General features: G+C 43.3%; 1 protein-coding gene across 1 annotated transcript in view; it reads right to left on the bottom strand.

Annotated features, from left to right (window-relative positions):
• The window catches only part of LOC111188112 (stimulated by retinoic acid gene 6 protein-like), a 61,427-nt gene extending 47,535 nt beyond the window's left edge, over positions 1 to 13,892 (bottom strand). Inside the window, 2 exon segments of the mRNA XM_089913448.1 lie at positions 4,608 to 4,736; positions 13,486 to 13,892. Of these exon segments, the coding sequence (XP_089769574.1) occupies positions 4,608 to 4,627 (20 nt within the window). The 5' untranslated portion in view covers positions 4,628 to 4,736; positions 13,486 to 13,892.
• Positions 13,893 to 18,496: the final 4,604 nt, after the last annotated feature.

Raw genomic sequence — 18,496 nt, 5'->3', positions numbered from 1 at the left:
AGCTACAAGAAATAATATGGGAAACAACTCTGTATGCAAGAAAAGTAAGATATATTTTTACCTAAGAAAAGATATGATGTATGGAGATGCATTTCTGTTGAAGGAAATGAAAGTGATTTTGTCCTAAAGTAAAGCTGGTTATTTCAGAATGGGAAGGTGGAAAATAAAGGATAAACTAAATGTATATAGAAAGTTGAAGGGGGAGAGAAAGAGAATTTTACGTTGTATAATCAAGCTGGCTGAAATTGAATTGTTATTATAAGGGTATTTAAAATAAGCCTTAATATCAATAGTGTACTTATATAAAACTGGAACTTGATTTTCTTTCATCTGTTAAAAGGACAAAGTTCTACTGGACTATTGGTCTTCTCCTGATAAGAAGTTGTGAAAGGTTTTTCTTTACCTCTTAAGTAATCTGCCTAGAAAGCAAAGATTTGGTGTTTTATCAAAATAATTTCCTGTGCTTCATGTTGTCTTAATCAGGTCTTTGATTATTTAAGAGAACTGAATCATCTCAGTATTAAAAGAGATAAGTTTTGCTCACAACTGTGTAACAATCTCTATTTGCCTTTAAAATCTTTAATTGTCACTTTGGTTAAATAGACAACTATGTATTGTTTCATAGCGTGATTCTTAGTTAGTCAAGTGTCCAAGCTTTTTGATATTTTTGACAAACTTTGCCAAATCAAACTCTAACTAAAGTCTTTTTGACATGGAAGTAATTTGGGGATTTTCCAGAGGGCCCCTGGAACATCCCAAAAGATTTCTTCTCCTTAAAGACAGAGAGATAGAGGCTTATGGATATGTTAAATTATATGGGAAGCACTGTCAAATAAGACATAATACTAAGCCTTCTTTAAGCTGTATTTGTATAGGTATATAAGCATTCCAGAAATTGTATGAAATTCCTAAAATTCTGATATGTCTGGTGTAATGTTAATCAGTCATTAATTCTAGTAATTACCTTAATAATAACTAGAACGGTGTCTGTTACAGAGGTAACCAAATTTCTTTGTCAATCGCATTGTAATGAGCTCTAATCGGATCTTCAACCATGGCCACTTTTAAGTCTTTGCCATTTACAGAAGTTACTGTTTTGCGCTGATGCTTTTGCAGAAGTGTTTGCAAGTGTGCTTCATCTTCAAGGAGATTCACGGAAAGGACTCTGGCAAGCACAGATTTCTGATAACTTAAAGATCATGAAACTGAACTGAGTAAGAATCTCCAGAATTGATGAAAAACCTGGATTTAAGCAGAACAAGAATTAAGAACAGACTGAACAAACTGATCATGATGATTATAATTTTATGACTTTTTGTCTGAAACATTGTTGGTTCCTTAATGTTTTGTTTTTCCAGATTACGTTCTTTAATATTAAGGAAACTTTTTCTCTTAAGCTACCTATGACTTAGAGCAATTTGATAAAGTGTACCTTTGTGAATAAGGATGAAACAATTACTTTTTCTCCCTACCTGATCCCTTCAGAATTTGGAAGCTTAGTGAATGTTCTTTATGAAAAAATATTTATTTGCGTAAGTTAATAAGAATCTATTCTTCTTGTAACAGGGCACAACTGGAAACATTTGTTATATTATCAAAGCTTTGGTTGGAATGTCAGATTTGAGAAGATTCATAGAATCAGATATGACAAGACAGTTTTAAATAATTAAGGCTGAGTTTATAGAGTCAATAAGTCCCCTTGGAAAAACAGCCTGGTACCTTGCTTTCAGGGTTCCTGACAGTCTTACCAGGTTAGTAAGGAAAGTCCCTTCCTGGCAGGTACAGGATACTTGGGGGACCTCAAGAAGAGAGGAATCAACTCAAATCTATAAGCATTAAGGCAAAGTCTGATGGAAAGTCTTTGGCTTGGCTTCCTGACCTCTAGATGCTTTTTTTTTTTTTTTTCCTCTAGATGCTTTTAAAAGTTCAATCTGGGGCCTCCCTGGTGGCACAGTGGTTGAGAGTCCGCCTGCCGATGCAGGGGACACGGGTTCATGCCCCGGTCCGGGAAGATCCCGCATGCCGCGGAGCGGCTGGGCCCGTGAGCCATGGCCGCTAGGCCTGCGCATCCGGAGCCTGTGCTCCGCAATGGAAGAGGCCACAACAGTGAGAGGCCCTCGTACCACAAAAACAAACAAACAAACAAAAAAAAAGTTCAATCTGATATTCCTTATGAAAAGCCAGCAAAGAATATTTAAAAGACCCTACATGGTCAATTGTTATTCTTGCTGCGCTTGCACAAATAATTGGGACAAGTTTATTGAAACTAGACCTATTTTGTGAACAAATTAGTCTTCATTTGGCTATCTTTGATAGAAATAAGGGTGATTTTAGAAAAATTATGTTTCAGTAGAAACTATAATACACACTTGTAGATAAGATTCTAGTTCTGTTAATTGTCTCTGAGGTTTTGTTCTCTACCCGTAAACTGGACTGGATCCTGAATTCTAGTTTCCTCAAATATCCGGCTACAAATCTCCAAACTAATGTTTCCAATTTTCTCCCACCTTTCTGACTTGGAATCACTAAAAACAAAAGCTGCCCTTTTCCCTGAAACCCTGCAAACTGAATGTGAATGGCTTGATATACACTTCAGAGAAATCACCATAACAGCTCATATTTAGACATCGCTTGTGCCTGTTGCTTTGTGGGCCACTCAGAAAGTGTAACTGAACACCTGATGACATCATCAGAGACACTCAAACTGCAAAAGATGGTTCAACCCTAACATAGAGAAAATCTTCTTGACTGGCTGCCTCCTGGGCTCAGAAAGTGGTTTAGAGTCTTCTCCAACCATTAAGCTTTGGTTTTCTTCCGTTTCCTTAGAAATGCCTCTTAATAAATACCTGACAACTGGCACTATCTAGGCCTAACTCTGGGAGCACACCTGCAAGACCACCTCCTGAAATGAGACACAACAGTTTAACTAAGCTGACCTATTCTCACTACTGAGACAGGTTCAATGAGATATGGAGCAATTTGTCAACTCAGCTTCTGGACTGTGAAACTTGTTTGAAGTTTCAAAGGTGGGATGAAGGGGGGAAGAATTTGTCACCCCAAGATATGCCTCTTCAGCATAAGGATTATTTTAACATGGTTAATTTTAAGAAACTGCAGACATAGGGGAAGCTCTAAAAATGGAGCTTTTGTAGGAGACATTTACATGTATGGGGGAAATCTCTTGTTTGTAAGGGTGTCTTCCTCACTGTACCAGGAATGGTAGATAAGGTAGACAAGGTAAGATGACCTTATCTCTAGAAACTCTTATCAATGTAGAAAACAATTGTTTAAATCTGCATAATGACCTTACCCTTGTTTACTGTGCTTTTCCTGATAACCTCCTATAACTAACTCCTCAACCCCAACATTTTCTTTTGCCTTTAGCTGAAGATGGTATTTAGGGTGACAGCTTCAGCCATTTGGGGGAGTTACTCTATTTTCCTGGGTATCTCCCTTGTATACAGGAGGCATACATATTATTAAATTTGTTTGTTTTTCTCCTGTTAATCTTTTTATTACAGGGGTGTCTCAGTCAAGAACCTAGAAGGGTTCTTTCCCTAGAAGGGAAAATTATTTTTCCCTCCCCACAATAACATCCTTTGACAATCTAAACAGAGAACACTATGACACCAGAAAGTGATGGCTCTAATTTTTGTTCTATTTTTGAGCAGCTTTTTTAGTTCTGGGATCATTTAAAATGAGGTGTTTAAGTTTATATGTTTGAGTGAGAATGCTTCTAGGTGGGACTGTACAGCTCTCAAAGTCCTTTCACACTCTTTTCTCAGATGATCTTCACAAAGCTGTGGGTTAGGTAGGACAGGGGTTATTACACCTGATTAATAGATGAGGAAACCAAGGCTTTAAGATCTGCTAGAAACTACAGAGCCAGGACTCAAGCCCAGGTCTGCTAACACCATATCTGCGCTCTTCCCTCTCCACTCTGTGGCTCTAAACTGAAGATGAACAGAAATCTATCCACCGACCCATCGTGCCAGCTGCCTACAAATTAGGTAAACCATGCCCTCCTCCCGGTTCCATGAATCACCATAGCAAAGAAGACAGTTGCCAGGTTTTGCAAAAAACTAAAAATAGAACTACCATGTGACCCAGCAATTCCACTCCTGGGTATATATCAGAAAATAACAAAAACACTTATTTGAAAAGATACATGCACCCTAATGTTCATAGCAGCACTATTCATAATAGCTAAGATACAGAAGCAACCTAAGTGTCCGTCAACAGATGAATGGATAAAGAAGATGTGGAACATATATGTACAATAGAATACTATTCAGCCATAAAAAGAACAAAATTTTGCCATTTGCAACAACATGGATGGATTTGGAGGGTATTCATTTAAAAACTGTGAATCATTGTACACCTGTAACTAATACTGTACCTCAACTATACATCAATTAAAATTTTTTTAATTAAAAAAAGGGGGAACTCCCTGGCGGTACAGTGGTTAGGACTCGGTGCGCTCACTGGCAGGGGCCCAGGTTCAATCCCTGGTCGGGGCATGTGGCCAAAAAAAAAGAAGAATACAGTTGCCAGGAACATACAGTTGTCCAGCATGACTTGTCTCAAGCCTGACCCTGATAACTCACCTTGCGTTTGAGGAAAGCATCTTGGTAGAAAAGCACTGCCTGCAGCTCTGGTGAGCAATCTGCTTCTCTGGACTGTTCTTTGGGCTTCTCTTGCCTCTTGGTGATGACTGCTTCTGATATTCTGACGTTCTGCCCAGAACCCAAAAATAAAACCTCAGCGAAAGGCAAACATCCAGTCAAATATTTACCAGAGAAATGACAGCAAGTGGGTGGCCTCCTTCCTTGTTTGGGAACACTACTGGCTATTCTTCTGCTCTACCGCCCTTCCCATGCTTTCTCATGCAAAAGCAGGAACTGCCCTCCTAGTTCCTCTCTCCAAGACTCTTGCTGCCTCTCACTGGCTGTGGGCACTGGCACCTTGGGCTACTGGAGCTTTGCCCAGGAGTTGAGGCCTCTTCGGCTAGCTGTAAGAATTATTACAGGCAATAAAGTAGGACTCTGCCTCAAGGCAATAAACTAGGAAACTAGCACCACTAGCTTCAAGATTCTCCTTGGAAAAAAGACAATTTGCTGGGAGAAGTGGCTGGAGACAAGTTCAAAACTGAACCCCACCCATGTGGCAGAACCGGGGCTAGCCGTCCACAAGGAATTCCTGCTCCCTTGCCATAAAGTGAAGCTGTTGCTGGCAAGGACCTGCCCAGCCAGGGGGCATACTCCCCAGCCCACCCAGGAGTCTAGGAATAAACACGGGATCAAGGCTACCAATGGGATGTGAGCAGAAGTGATGTGTGGTACTTCTGGGCTAAGACAGTTAAGAAGCAAGTGTGTTTTTTCTACCCTCTCCTTCCCGCACCTGCTGGTTTAGGACTCAAAGGCCCTAAAGGAATGGGATGGGAAGGAGCCTGAGTCCCTGAATCACCATGTAGAGGAAGCTGTCCTCTACACCAACTGTCCATAAGCAAGAAATAAAGGTCTGTTGTAATAAGCCAGTGAAGTGCCAGCTTATTTGTTACAGCAGCTGGTGTTGCCCTAGCTAACACAGCACAGAATGTGGAGGACTTGTGAGCATCATATGGTCCAAGCTCTTGATTTTAAGGATGAGAAGACGGAGGCTTAAGGAAGGGAAGTACACTAAGAGGACTAGCCTGAGAAAGCCTGCCACGTCCACAGAGCTGTGCCAAGGGTGTGAGCATCCATGCTGGTGCCATGCAATTCTGTGCCCCAGAGCGCTGCTCATTGGACCAAAGCTGAGTGCCTGACCCAAGGGCAGCCAGTCATAAACCGTATCAATCTGCCATCCGTGATGGACATTCTGTCCAACAGGTCATCTCTTTCAGGAGTCTGACCTTGAGACACAGAACAAGAACTAAACACTCATCAGTGGGACCGAGAACCAAATAACACCCAGAGAGATGCAGGAAGCTAAGGAACGGTCAAGTCCTGACCGGGGCAGAGCAGGACTCTTGCTGCTGAGAAGTGTGTTAAGATTTCCCAGTTACTAGAATGGCCCATGGATTCTAAACGGCCACCCTGCTCCCAAATGATCATCCCGAGCCAAATGGGAACTAGACCCCAGGTGCTCTCGTCTGTTGATTCACCGCATCCGTCAGCTGCCAGGCCAGTTAGTGACAACATCACGCTCCTATCACCCATGAGTTGTCTGTGGCTCCTCCCCTTCTCTCGCCTCATTCGTTCTGCCTCCTGGTGGCTCTTATCCGTCCCTTGGATGTCAGAGGGCTCATTCCTCTTTTCCCTTCTGCCAGTCTGGAGGTGGTGTTCAGAATGGTGGAGCCACAACATGGAAAGAGCCTGGGTCCCTGAATCAACACTTGAGGAGACTAGGAACAGCCATTTGAGAGTTTACACAAATAAGGAATAATCTTCTATTATGTAAGAGCCATTATATGCTTTGGAGTTTGTTTGTTAGAGCAGCTGGTCCTTATCCGAATCAATACAACTTCCTTTCCATTCACACTGCTACTGCCGCAGTTGCAGCCCTCACCACCTCCTGCCTGGACCAACACAAGTACTCTCTAACAGGCCTGCAGCCCCCAGTCTCCATGCTTAGTGCAGACTAAGATGCTTACGCATCTCCCTAAAGCACAGCTCAGACTTGCCAAACGTCCTCCATGGTCTGCTCTCCCAACCCTGGCTTTCCAAACCCTCCAAGAAGTTGCTTCAACCCTCTTTTCCAGCCTCATCTCCACTGGTTTCCATCTATATTTTTTTCAAAGTTGCTTATCCATCCCTAAACATGGCCTTTCATGTTACTCTGGCTCTTTAGGGAACAAGGAACAGAGATCCACTCGAGTTGCCTGGAGTTAAAGGGGTTTCCAATTCCTCCCCTGCAAGGGCTGGGGCCCAACCAGGGAAGGTGTTGGAGACTGAAGCCACTCTTGGGAAAGGTTCCTCCCCTCTGTGGCCAAGTGGTCTTTCTCTTGTCTCTCTCCTTTTTTGGCCTTTTTCTTCAATCTTTCCTCTCTCTGACTCAGCCCCTTTGCTTCCTTAGGGTTTCTGCTCTCTTGGGGTTTTAACTCACCACCATCCTGACTTTAGTTCATAGTATCCTTTCAACCTCTACCCCCAAAGTCCACTGGCTCCTTCCCAGGGTTCCCCAGTTCTAACTGCTAAGAGAAAAGATCTGCCCCAGTTCTTCTTTTTCCCAGGCGGTCACAGCCAGTCTATGCCTTCCTGTCTCTGGCTCAGTCCTACACCCCTCGTATAAGTTTGCTAGGACCCCCATAACAAAATACCATGTACTGGGTGGTTTAAACCAGAACTTTATTTTCTCACAGTTCCAGAAGCTGGAAGTCCAAAATCAAGGTGTCTGCAAGTGTGGTTTCTCCTGAGGCCTCTCCTTGGCTTACAGACGGCTGCCCTCTCGCTGTGTCCTCACGTGGTCTTTCCTCTGTGCACCTGCACCCTAGCATCTCTATGTCCTAATCTCTTCTTATAAGGACACCAGTCAGATTGCATCAGGCTGCCCCAATGGCCTTGTTGTAACTTAATTACCTCTTAAAGGCCCCGTCTCCCAATAAAGTCACATTCTAAGCTACTGGAGGTTAGGGCTTCAACATATGAATTTGGGAGGGGACACAATTCCGTCCATAACACCCCGGGTCTAATCAGCTCTGATGGAGTGGGAGGGGGTCCTGGAGGCAGTGAATAGGCAGCATAGCCGACGATTCAGGCCATGTGTGTTTGCTCACCTTGATCCCTTTACTCCTGCCTAGAACGGTGCCTCCCACCTGCTTATCACCATGGTTTTTCGTTCATTAAGTCCCACCTCAAGCATAATATCCTGATCGCCATGGTGTAACCTTACTTCTCTTGGCTTGGCCTACATCTCTTTTATGGCACATATCGAGGCCTTCTTTATTCGTCCATTTAGCACATATTTGTGGAGAAGCAGCCTGGGGCAGTGGTACAGAGTGTGGACTTTGGGGCCAACTCCACCACTTACCAGCTGTAATTTTGGCCACGTTATGTTGTTAACCCCTCTGATCCTCGGTTTTATCTGAGAAAAGCTACACCTACTTCATGACAGATGAGGTTGAAATGAGCTAATATAAAATGCTCAGGAGGGTGCCTGACACACAGCAAGCCCTCAACGAGCATGAGCAATTAGAGGGCGCCTGCTCTCCACCGAGTGCCAACTGGAAAGTGGAGCAGACGGTCACATCCCAGTTAATTGTGCCCAGGTCCCAGTCCCCCTATTAGATCACGGTAGCTTGGAAGCCAGGACTAGGCCTGATTCGCCATGACGCCTGGGAGACAGGGGAGGCCCCACAAATGCTTGTTTTCAAAATTGAAAATGATGAAAGAAAAACGAAAAAGACAGAGAAATATGAGGATCAGTACAACATAACTCTCTTACTGGACACCTGCAAACAAAGAAACACGGTCAATGTGTTTCCTCTGAAACCAGGCCCTCTCCTTCCCAGAAGAAGCAGTTCTCGGTACACCCATGCCGCATCATTCAGAGAAAAGACGTGTAAAGCTCTCCTCCTTCAGGCACATGGAGATGCCATCTCTTCTGTGACTGCTCATCTGCCAGGTGCTTCCTGGCTCCACTGCCCAGGCTTCAAATGGATATTTTAAATTCTTGGATTCTCCTGGTTACTTCCGTCACAATTCTACAATTGCTCTCTTCACACCATTAAGGATGAGTCGCTATTGAATTGCCACTGACTGCCCAGGGGAGTTAGGAAGATGGCCATGTTAAAGTGGGAGAAAAGCCAAGACTCTTGTTCTAAAATGCTTCAGTTCAGCACAGTTTCATTCACAGTAATAAGGAACCATTTCTAAGTGGCTACCATGCTCCAGACATGGCCTCTTTGAACCTGGAGACAACCCTGTGTAATCCATTTCAATTTCCCCCTCATGCTTTCTCATTTTAGTGTCGAGTCTAAATGCAGAACTTGACATGTGTCTGTAGGACAGTTCAACATTTGATTTCTCTCTGCCATTCTAACCTCTGCAAGCCTTTTTGAATACCGCTTCTTCTATCCAATGTACATTAATTCCTTTTTGAAGTACTCGGGCATTTGAACACTTTCGCTGAGTTCATCCAGGTTATTGATAAAAACATTTAATAGAACAGAGCCCTAAGCACTCCGCTAGAGACCTCTTTCCAGGAGCCATGTAATGGTGCTGCAGTTGGCAGAACGTGAGGAAAGAGATGACTACACGAGAACCCAGGTTAGGAAGACTTACTCTATTTAAGCCCTGTGTTTATCAGGGTCCAGGGTTCTGGAGACATGACACAAGGAAATTCAGCAGTGCATCACAAAGGCCATGCTTGTTTCCCGAGTGTTGGGAGCTTATCACAGGACAGCCTCTATTTATTCTATAGACATATGGCTTAATTATTTAATTTAGAAAAAAAGAACCAAAATATCTGGAAGATCTAGGGCAGGGCAATTTCTTCCCTAAGTAATATCAATGGGTATGACCCTTGACTAGGGACAATATTTCTCACTTTGAAAAAGAATGAAGCTATCCTATATTCCCATCCTGTCCCTCCTCTGTCACAAACAGGCCTGGCTCCCTCTGCTGGCAGAAGAAAGACAAATGCAAGACAAACTTCTCTGGGAGAACGTTCAGTGGCCTTTGTGACCTGGCCCCAATTTATCTTCCCAGACTAGACTCAGCTCTGGAGAAGTCCACAAGACATCTGACTGACCTCTCAGGTGCCACCCACCTCCCCTTCCCTGACCTCACCCATTCATTCAGGTCACAAAATTTACAAAGTACCTGTGTACTGAGAAGTATGGTAGTCCCTGAGGGTAGATGCCCTGGAGACACCCGCCGTCTTCCCAGGTCAGCCAAGACCCTGGCTTAAGTACAGTGTCCTCCCTGGGGAGGGTTTCAGTGCTTTGCAGTTCATCACAGGCGGAGTGCAGAGAACGAGGGAAGCGATTACTGCAGCAATAGGCAGGCTGGACAAACTGCTGGGATGGGGCTGCCCGGGGACAGGGAGGCGCAGCAGATCAGATTCTGCAAAGGCCATTTCTGGCACTGGGAGGGGGACCCATTTTAACTGGAGGCCAACCATGCACAAGAAAAGGGGCCCTGGCCTGGGACACCCACCTGAAGGACTCTGATTTTGAGCGAGTCCCTTCCTACCCTGGGCTGCAGTCTCCCTCTCTGTAAAGTGAGGATGTCAGAGGTGGTCTCTAAAGACCCTTGCTCCCTACCTGACCCAGCTCAGATGTCACCTCTGTGAGCCTACCCACATCTTCTCACCGACCCCACTGCTTCAGGTAGACTCACACCTCTGAGCATTCGGTGATTGTCTGTATGCATTTTTGTCCTCCCCTCAAACAAAGGGCACCTTATCCCAGCACTTTGGCTCATCTGAATTATTAAGAAATACTACAGTATATTGAACTAAGGAACGAGGAAGTCATATCTAGATCTGTAATCCCTGTATCGTCCACAAGGTGGCAGTCTGCACAGGTGGCTGCTATACCTACCTTGCATTTTGGTGGAAGCCCTGGGAAAAGATGCTGAAGGGAAGAACGGAGAAGTAGGAAGGACTCTCCTCAAAGACTTATCCTGTGGCTCCTCGAAGGGTATGTGCTGTCCCTTTCCCCTCCACCTTTAAAGTGTCAGTCTCAGACAACAATGCAGGCCCTGAGCTACAGGGGCCAAGCCTGGATATTCCACATTTCCAAGCTTCTCAAGCTGGCTGGGCAAGGCTGGTGATCTGGCCCTCACTGCCCTCTCCGGTCTCCTGTGCCTCTGCACCTCCCACCCCCATCCCCACGAGCTCTCTCCTCCCTCCTGACTATGCCTTGTTCTCTCTGGTCTTCATGCCTTCGGACATTCTGTGCTCTCTCTCCACTGTCCTTCCAGGCAGCACCTACTGGCTCTTCAAGACCCAGCTGAGTGTTGGAAGGATGTGGAGAACAGGGAACCCTCATACACTGTTAGTGGGCATGTAAATTGGTGGCAGCCACTTTGGAATACAGTATGGAGTTTTCTCAAAAAAACTAAACATAGAAGTACCGTATGACCCAGCAATTCCACTCCTGTGTATATATATCTAAAAAAAACAAAAACACTAATTCAAAAAGATACGTGCCACCCAGTGTTCATAGCAGCATTATTTACAATTGCCAAGATATGGAAGCAACCTAAGTGTCCATCAACAGATGAATGGATAAAGAAGATGTGGTATATATACATACAATGGAATACTACTCAGCCATAAAAAAGAATGAAATCTTTGCAGCAACATGGATGGACTTGGAAGGTACTATGCTAAGGGAAATAAGTCGGGCAGAGAAAGACAAATACTGTATGATATCACTTATATGCACTTTAAAAAATACAATAAATTAGTGAATATAACAAAAAAGAGGTAGACACACAGATGTAGAGAACAAACTAGTGGTTACCAGTGGGGAGAGGGGAGGGGGCAGGGACAATACAGAGGTGGGAGAGTAAGAGGTACAAACTATTAGGTTTAAAATACGCCACAAGAATATATTGTACAGGGATTTCCCTGGTGGTCCAGTGGTAAAGAATCCACCTTCCAATGCAGGGGATGTTGGTTTGATCCCTGGCCGGGGAACTAAGATCCCACGTGCTGCAGGGCAACTAAGCCCGCATGCCACAACTACTGAGCTCACACACCTCAAAGAGAGAGCCCGTGCACCACAAACACAGAACCCACGTGCCCTGGAGCCGGTGCACCACAACTAGAGAGAGAAAACCTGCACGCCACAACTAGAGAGAAGCCCACGCCACAATGAAAGATCCCACACGCCTCAGTGAAGACCCCTAGTGCCACAACTAAAACCCGACACAGCCAAAAAAATAAAGAAAAGTAAATAAATAATAAAAATTTAAAAGAAGTCTATCTAAAAGAAGAAAAGAAAAAATAATATATTGTACAGCACAGGGAATATCGCAAACATTTTGTAAAAATTGTAAATGGAGTGTAACCTTTAAAAATTGTATTGGGTTGGCCAAAAATTCATTTGGGTTTTTCCGTAAGATATTATTAATATTAAATATTAACATTTTAAAAAAGACCCAGTTGAAGAAGCGTCTTTTCCAGAAAACCTCCTTGACTCCCTTTTCCCCCGAGCACTGTTCTGTAGTGGCGTTTATTGCACTGAAATTGCTTCCTATCTGCCTTGCCTTCTTTTAAGAGCCTGGCTTGCTCTTCTATCCCCGCCCCCTCTGTGCCCTGCACAGGCCTGGCGGGCAGGGGTTAGGCCCTCTGAGAGCTTGCTGAATGAAGAAGGAAGCAATGAATCTACGAAGCAGGGATGAGCTGCAGTAAGATCAACGCAGAAATTCCCCCTCCCCAACAGGGGAGACATTTGAGAATAAGAAAAAAAACTTTATTTTTCTGTTGACCCTGGTTCAGGGAGGGACCAAATGCTCCGTAGCACAATAAAGGCACATTATTACTTTGAAAGGAGCCAGGCCAAATGTTCATTAAAAGAGGCCAGCGCTTCCCTCACATGAGACTAGGCTGTGCTGCTTTCTAAGAATGAATGCTCCCTTTGGCAAGGTGACTCCTCTTTCGATTATTTATACAGAAACTGATGGCAGCTGTTTTACTCTCCTGGCAGAAAAGGTAAGTTCCAGGGGCTTCCTGCCTCTAACAGGAGACCTTACTCCATGTGTCACAGAACTGATGTTGGGATTCTGCCAGTTGCCAGGGGTGTCTAGTCGATTCAGGACCTGGAGAAGTAAGCACAGGTGGGTTCACTGTGATTGGAATATGGGCCCTGACTGCTGTAAGCCTCCACGTAGACTGTGGGCTACACTGGACCACTCTAGTAAATGATCACAGGTCCCTCTGGAGGGGGCTTAGATGAAGATTTCTAGAATCTCTACAGAGTTCTTCAAGGGGGCGTGGCCTCCTCTTCCAACAAGGGGCTCCATGTCTAGATGAAGTCTGAACCTGGTTAAGAGACCATGGCTTGAGATTGGTTCAAGATGGCAGAGTAGAAGGACATGCTCTCACTCCCTCTTTCGAGAACACCGGAATCACAACTAACTGCTGAACAATCATTGACAGGAAGACACTGGAACTCACCAAAAAAGACCCCACATGCAAAGACAAAGGAGAAGCTGCAATGAGACAGTAGGAGGGGCGCAATCACAGTAAAGTCAAATTCCATAACTGCTGGGTGGGTGACTCACAAACTGGAGAACACTTATACCACAGAAGTCCTCCCACTGCAGTGAAGGTTCTGAGCCCCACGTCAGGCTTCCCAACCTGGGGGCCCAGCAACGGGATGAGGAATTCCTAGAGAATCAGACTTTGAAGGCTAGCGGGATTTGATTGCAGGACTTGGACAGGACTAGGGAAAAAGAGACTCCACTCTTGGAGGGCACACACAAAGTAGTGTGCGCATCGGGACCCAGGGGGAAGGAGCAGTGACCCCACAGGAGACTGAACCAGACCTACCTGCTAGTGTAGGAGGGTCTCCTGCAGAGGCAGGGGGTGGCTGTGCCTCACCGTGAGAACAAGGACACTGGCAGCAGAAGTTCTGGGAAGTACTCCTTGGCGTGAACCCTCCCAGAGTCTGCCATTAGCTGCACCAAAGAGCCCAGGTAGGCTCCAGTGTTGGGTCGCCTCATGCCAAACAACCAACAGGGAGGGAACCCAGCCCCACCCGTCAGCAGACAAGCAGATTAAAGTTTTACTGAGCTCTGCCCACCAGAGCAACAGCCAGCTCTACCCACCACCAGTCCCTCCCATCAGGAAACTTGCACAAGCCTCTTAGATAGCCTCATCCACCAGAGGGCAGACAGCAGAAGAAAGAAGAACTACAATCTTGCAGCCTGTGGAACAAAAACCACATTCACAGAAAGATAGACAAGATGAAAAGGCAGAGGACTTTGTACCAGATGAAGGAACAAGATAAAACCCCAGAAAAACATCTAAATGAAATGGAGATAGGAAACCTTCCAGAAAAAGAATTCAGTATAATGATAGTGAAGATGATCCAGGACCTTGGAAAAAGAATGGAGGCAAAGATCAAGAAGATGCAAGAAATGTTTAACAAAGATCTAGAAGAATTAAAGAACAAACAAACAGAGATGAACAATACAATAACAGAAATGAAAACTACACTAGAAAGAATCAATAGCTGAATAACTGAGGCAGAAGAACGGATAAGTGAACTGGAAGACAGAATTGTGGAAGTCACTGCTGCAGAACAGAATAAAGAAAAAAGAATGAAAAGAAATGAAGACAGCCTAAGAGACCTCTGGGACAACATTAAACGCAACAACATTCGCATTACAGGGGTCTCAGAAGGAGAAGAGAAAGGACCAGAGAAAATATTTGAAGAGATTATAGTCGAAAAATTCCCTAACATGGGAAACGAAATAGCCACCCAAGTCCAGGAAGCACAGCGAGTCCCATACAGGATAAACCCAAGGAGAAACAGGTCGAGACACATAGTAATCAAACTGGCAAAAATTAAAGACAAAGAAAAATTATTGAAAGCAGCAAGGGAAAAATGACAAATAACATACAAGGGAACTCCCATAAGGTTAACAGCTGATTTCTCAGCAGAAACTCTACAAGCCAGAAGGGAGTGGCATGATATACTTAAAGTGATGAAAGGGAAGAACGTACAACCAAGATTACTCTACCCAGCAAGGATCTCATTCAGATTCAATGGAGAAATCAAAAGCTTTACACCAAGCAAAAGCTAAGAGAATACAGCACCACCAAACCAGCTCTACAACAAATGCTAAAGGAACTTCTCTAAGTGGGAAACACAAGAGAAGAAAAGGACCTACAAAAACAAACCCAAGGGCTTCCCTGGTGGTGCAGCGGTTGAGAGTCCGCCTGCCGACGCAGGGGACACGGGTTCATGCCCCAGTCCGGGAGGATCCCACATGCCGCGGAGCGGCTGGGCCCGTGAGCCATGGCCACTGATCCTGTGCGTCCGGAGCCTGTGCTCCGCAACGGGAGAGGCCCGCGTACCACAGAAAAAAACAAAAAAAACCCAAAACAATTTAGAAAATGGTCATAGGAACATACATATCGATAATTGCCTTAAACGTGAATGGATTAAATGCTCCAACCAAAAGACACAGAGGTGGTCTCTAAAGAGACCATATGAGTAGCAATACTCATATCAGATAAAGTAGACTTTAAAATAAAGAATGTTATAAGAGACAAGGAAGGACACTACATAATGATCAAGGGATCAATCCAAGAAAAAGATATAACAATTATAAATATATATGCACCCAACAGAGGAGCACCTCAATACATAAGGCAACTGCTAACAGCTATAAAAGAGGAAATCGACAGTAACACAATAATAGTGGGGGACTTGAACACCTCACTTACACCAATGGACAGATCATCCAAAATGAAAATAAATAAGGAAACAGAAACTTTAAATGACACAATAGACCAGATAGATTTAATTGATATTTATAGGACATTCCATCCAGAAACAGCAGATTACACTTTCTTCTCAAGAGCACACGGAACATTCTCCAGGATAGATCACATCTTGGCGCACAAATCAAGCCTCAGTAAATTTAAGAAATTTGAAATCATATCAAGCCATCTTTTCTGACTACAACGCTATGAGATTAGAAATGAATTACAGGGAAAAAAACGTAAAAAACACAAACACATGGAGGCTAAATAATACGTTACTAAATAACCAAGAGATCACTGAAGAAATCAAAGAGGAAATCAAAAAATACCTAGAGACAAATGACAATGAAAACACGATGATCCAAAACCTATGAGATGCAGCAAAAGCAATTCTAAGAGGGAAGTTTATAGCTATACAAGCCTACCTCAAGAAACAAGAAAACTCTCAAATAAACAATCTAATCTTACACCTAAAGGAACTAGAGAAAGAAGAACAAACAAAACCCAAAGTTTTCCCAGAAGGAAAGAAATCATAAAGATCAGAGCAGAAATAAAATAGAAACAAAGAAAACAACAGCAGAGATCAATACAACTAAAAGCTGGTTCTTTGAGAAGATAAACAAAACTGAAAAACCATCAGCCAGACTCATCAAGATAAAGGAGGGAGAGGACTCAAATCAATAAAATTAGAAATGAAAAAGGAGAATTTACAACAGACACCGCAGAAATACAAAGCATCCTAAGAGATTACTATAAGCAACTCTATTGCAATAAAATGGGCAATCTGGAAGAAATGGAAAAATTCTTAGAAAGGTATAACCTTCCAAGACTGAACCAGCAAGAAATAGAAAATATGAACAGACCAATCACAAGTAATGAAATTGAAACTGTGATTTAAAATCTTCCAACACACAAAAGTCCAGGACCAGATGGCTTCAAAGGTGAATTCTATCAAACATTTAGAGAAGAGCTAACACCCATCCTTCTCAAACTCTCCCAAAAAATTGCAGAGGAAGGAACACTCCCAAACTCATTCTATGAGACCACCATCACCCTGATACCAAAACCAGACAAAGATACTACAAAAAAAGAATATTACAGACCAATATCACTGACAAATATAGATGCAAAAATCCTCAACAAAACACTACCAAACAGAATCCAACAACACATTAAAAGGATCATACACCATGATCAAGTGGGATTTATCCCAGAGATGCAAGGATTCTTCAATAGACGCAAATCAATCAATGTGATACACCATATTAACAAATTGAAAAATAAAAACCATATGATCATCTCAACAGATGCAGAAAAAGCTTTCAACAAAATTCAACACCCATTTATGATAAAAACTCTCCAGAAAGTGGGCATAGAGGGAAACTAACTCAACATAATAAAGGCCATATACAACAAACCCACAGCAAACAACATTCTCAATGGTGAAACACTGAACAAGCATTTCCTCTAAGATCAGGAACAAGACAAGGATGTCCACTCTCACCACTATTATTCCACATAGTTTTGGAAGTCCTAGCCATGGCAATCAGAGAAGAAAAAGAAATACAAATTGAAAAAGAAGTAAAATTGTCACTGTTTGCAGATGACATGATACTATACATAGAGAATCCTAAAGATACCACCAGGAAACTACTAGAGCTAATCAACGGTACTGGCACAAAAACAGAAACATAGATCAATGGAACAAGACAGAAAGCCCAGAGATAAACCCACGCACCTATGGTCAACTAATCTATAACAAAGGAGGCAAAGATATACAATGGAGAAAAGACAGTCTATTCAATAAGTGGTGCTGGGAAAACTGGACAGCTACATGTAAAAGAATGAAATTAGAACACTCCCTAACACTATACAGAAAAATAAACTCAAAATGGATTCGAGACCTAAATGTAAGACCGGGCACTATAAAACTCTTAGTGGGGTCTTCCCTGGTGGCGCAGTGGTTGAGAGTCCGCCTGCCGATGCAGGGGACATGGGTTCATGACCCGGTCCGGGAAGATCCCACGTGCCGCGGAGTGGCTAGTCCCGTGCGCCATGGCCACTGAGCCTGTGCATCCGGAGCCTGTGCTCCGCAGAGGGAGCGGCCACAACAGTGAGAGGCCCGCGTACCGCAAAAAAAAAAAACAAAAAAAAACCTCTTAGCAGAAAATATAGGAAGAACACTCTTTGACATAAATCACAGCAAGATATTTTTTGACCACCTCCTACAGTAATGGAAATAAAAACAAAAATAAACAAATGGGACCTAATGAAACTTAAAAGCTTTTGCACAGCAAAGGAAACCATAAACAAGACAAAAAGACAACCCTGAGAATGGGAGAAAATATTTGCAAACAAATCATCGGACAAAGGATTAATCTCCAAAATATATAAACAGCTCATACAGCTCAATATTAAAAAAACAAACAACCCAATCCAAAAATAGGCATAAGATCTAAATAGACATTTCTCCAAAGAAGACATACAGATGGCCAAGAAGCACATGAAAAGCTGCTCAACATTACTAATTATTAGAGAAATGCAAATCAAAACTACAATGAGGTATCACCTCACAGCAGTTAGAATGGGCATCATCAGAAAATCTACAAACAACAAATGCTGGAGAGGGTGTGGAGAAAAGGAAACCCTCTTGCACTGTTGGTGGGCATGTAAATTGATACAGCCACTATGGAAAACAGTATGGAGGTTCCTTAAAAAACTAAAAATAGAATTACCCTATGATCCAGCAATCCCACTACTGGGCATATACCCAGAGAAAACCATAATTCAAAAAGACACATGCACCCCAATATTCATTGCAGCACTATTTACAATAGCCAGGTCATGGAAGCAACCTAAATGCCCATTGACAGATGAATGGATAAAGATGTGGTACATATATACAATGGAATATTACTCAGCCATGAAAAGGAACGAAACTGGGTCATTTGTAGAGACGTGGATGCATCTAGAGACTGTCATACAGAGTGAAGTAAGTCAGAAAGAGAAAAACAAATATCATATATTAACGCATATATGTGGAACCTAGAAAATGGTACAGATGAAC

The sequence above is a fragment of the Delphinapterus leucas genome, chromosome 6 (assembly GCF_059928025.1).
Source record: "Delphinapterus leucas isolate spDelLeu-1000000601 "Yukka" chromosome 6, BTC_Dleu_Yukka2, whole genome shotgun sequence".
NCBI lineage: Eukaryota > Metazoa > Chordata > Mammalia > Artiodactyla > Monodontidae > Delphinapterus > Delphinapterus leucas.
The sequence above is the reverse complement of the archived record's forward strand: the minus strand, read 5'-3'. Positions and strand labels throughout refer to the sequence as shown.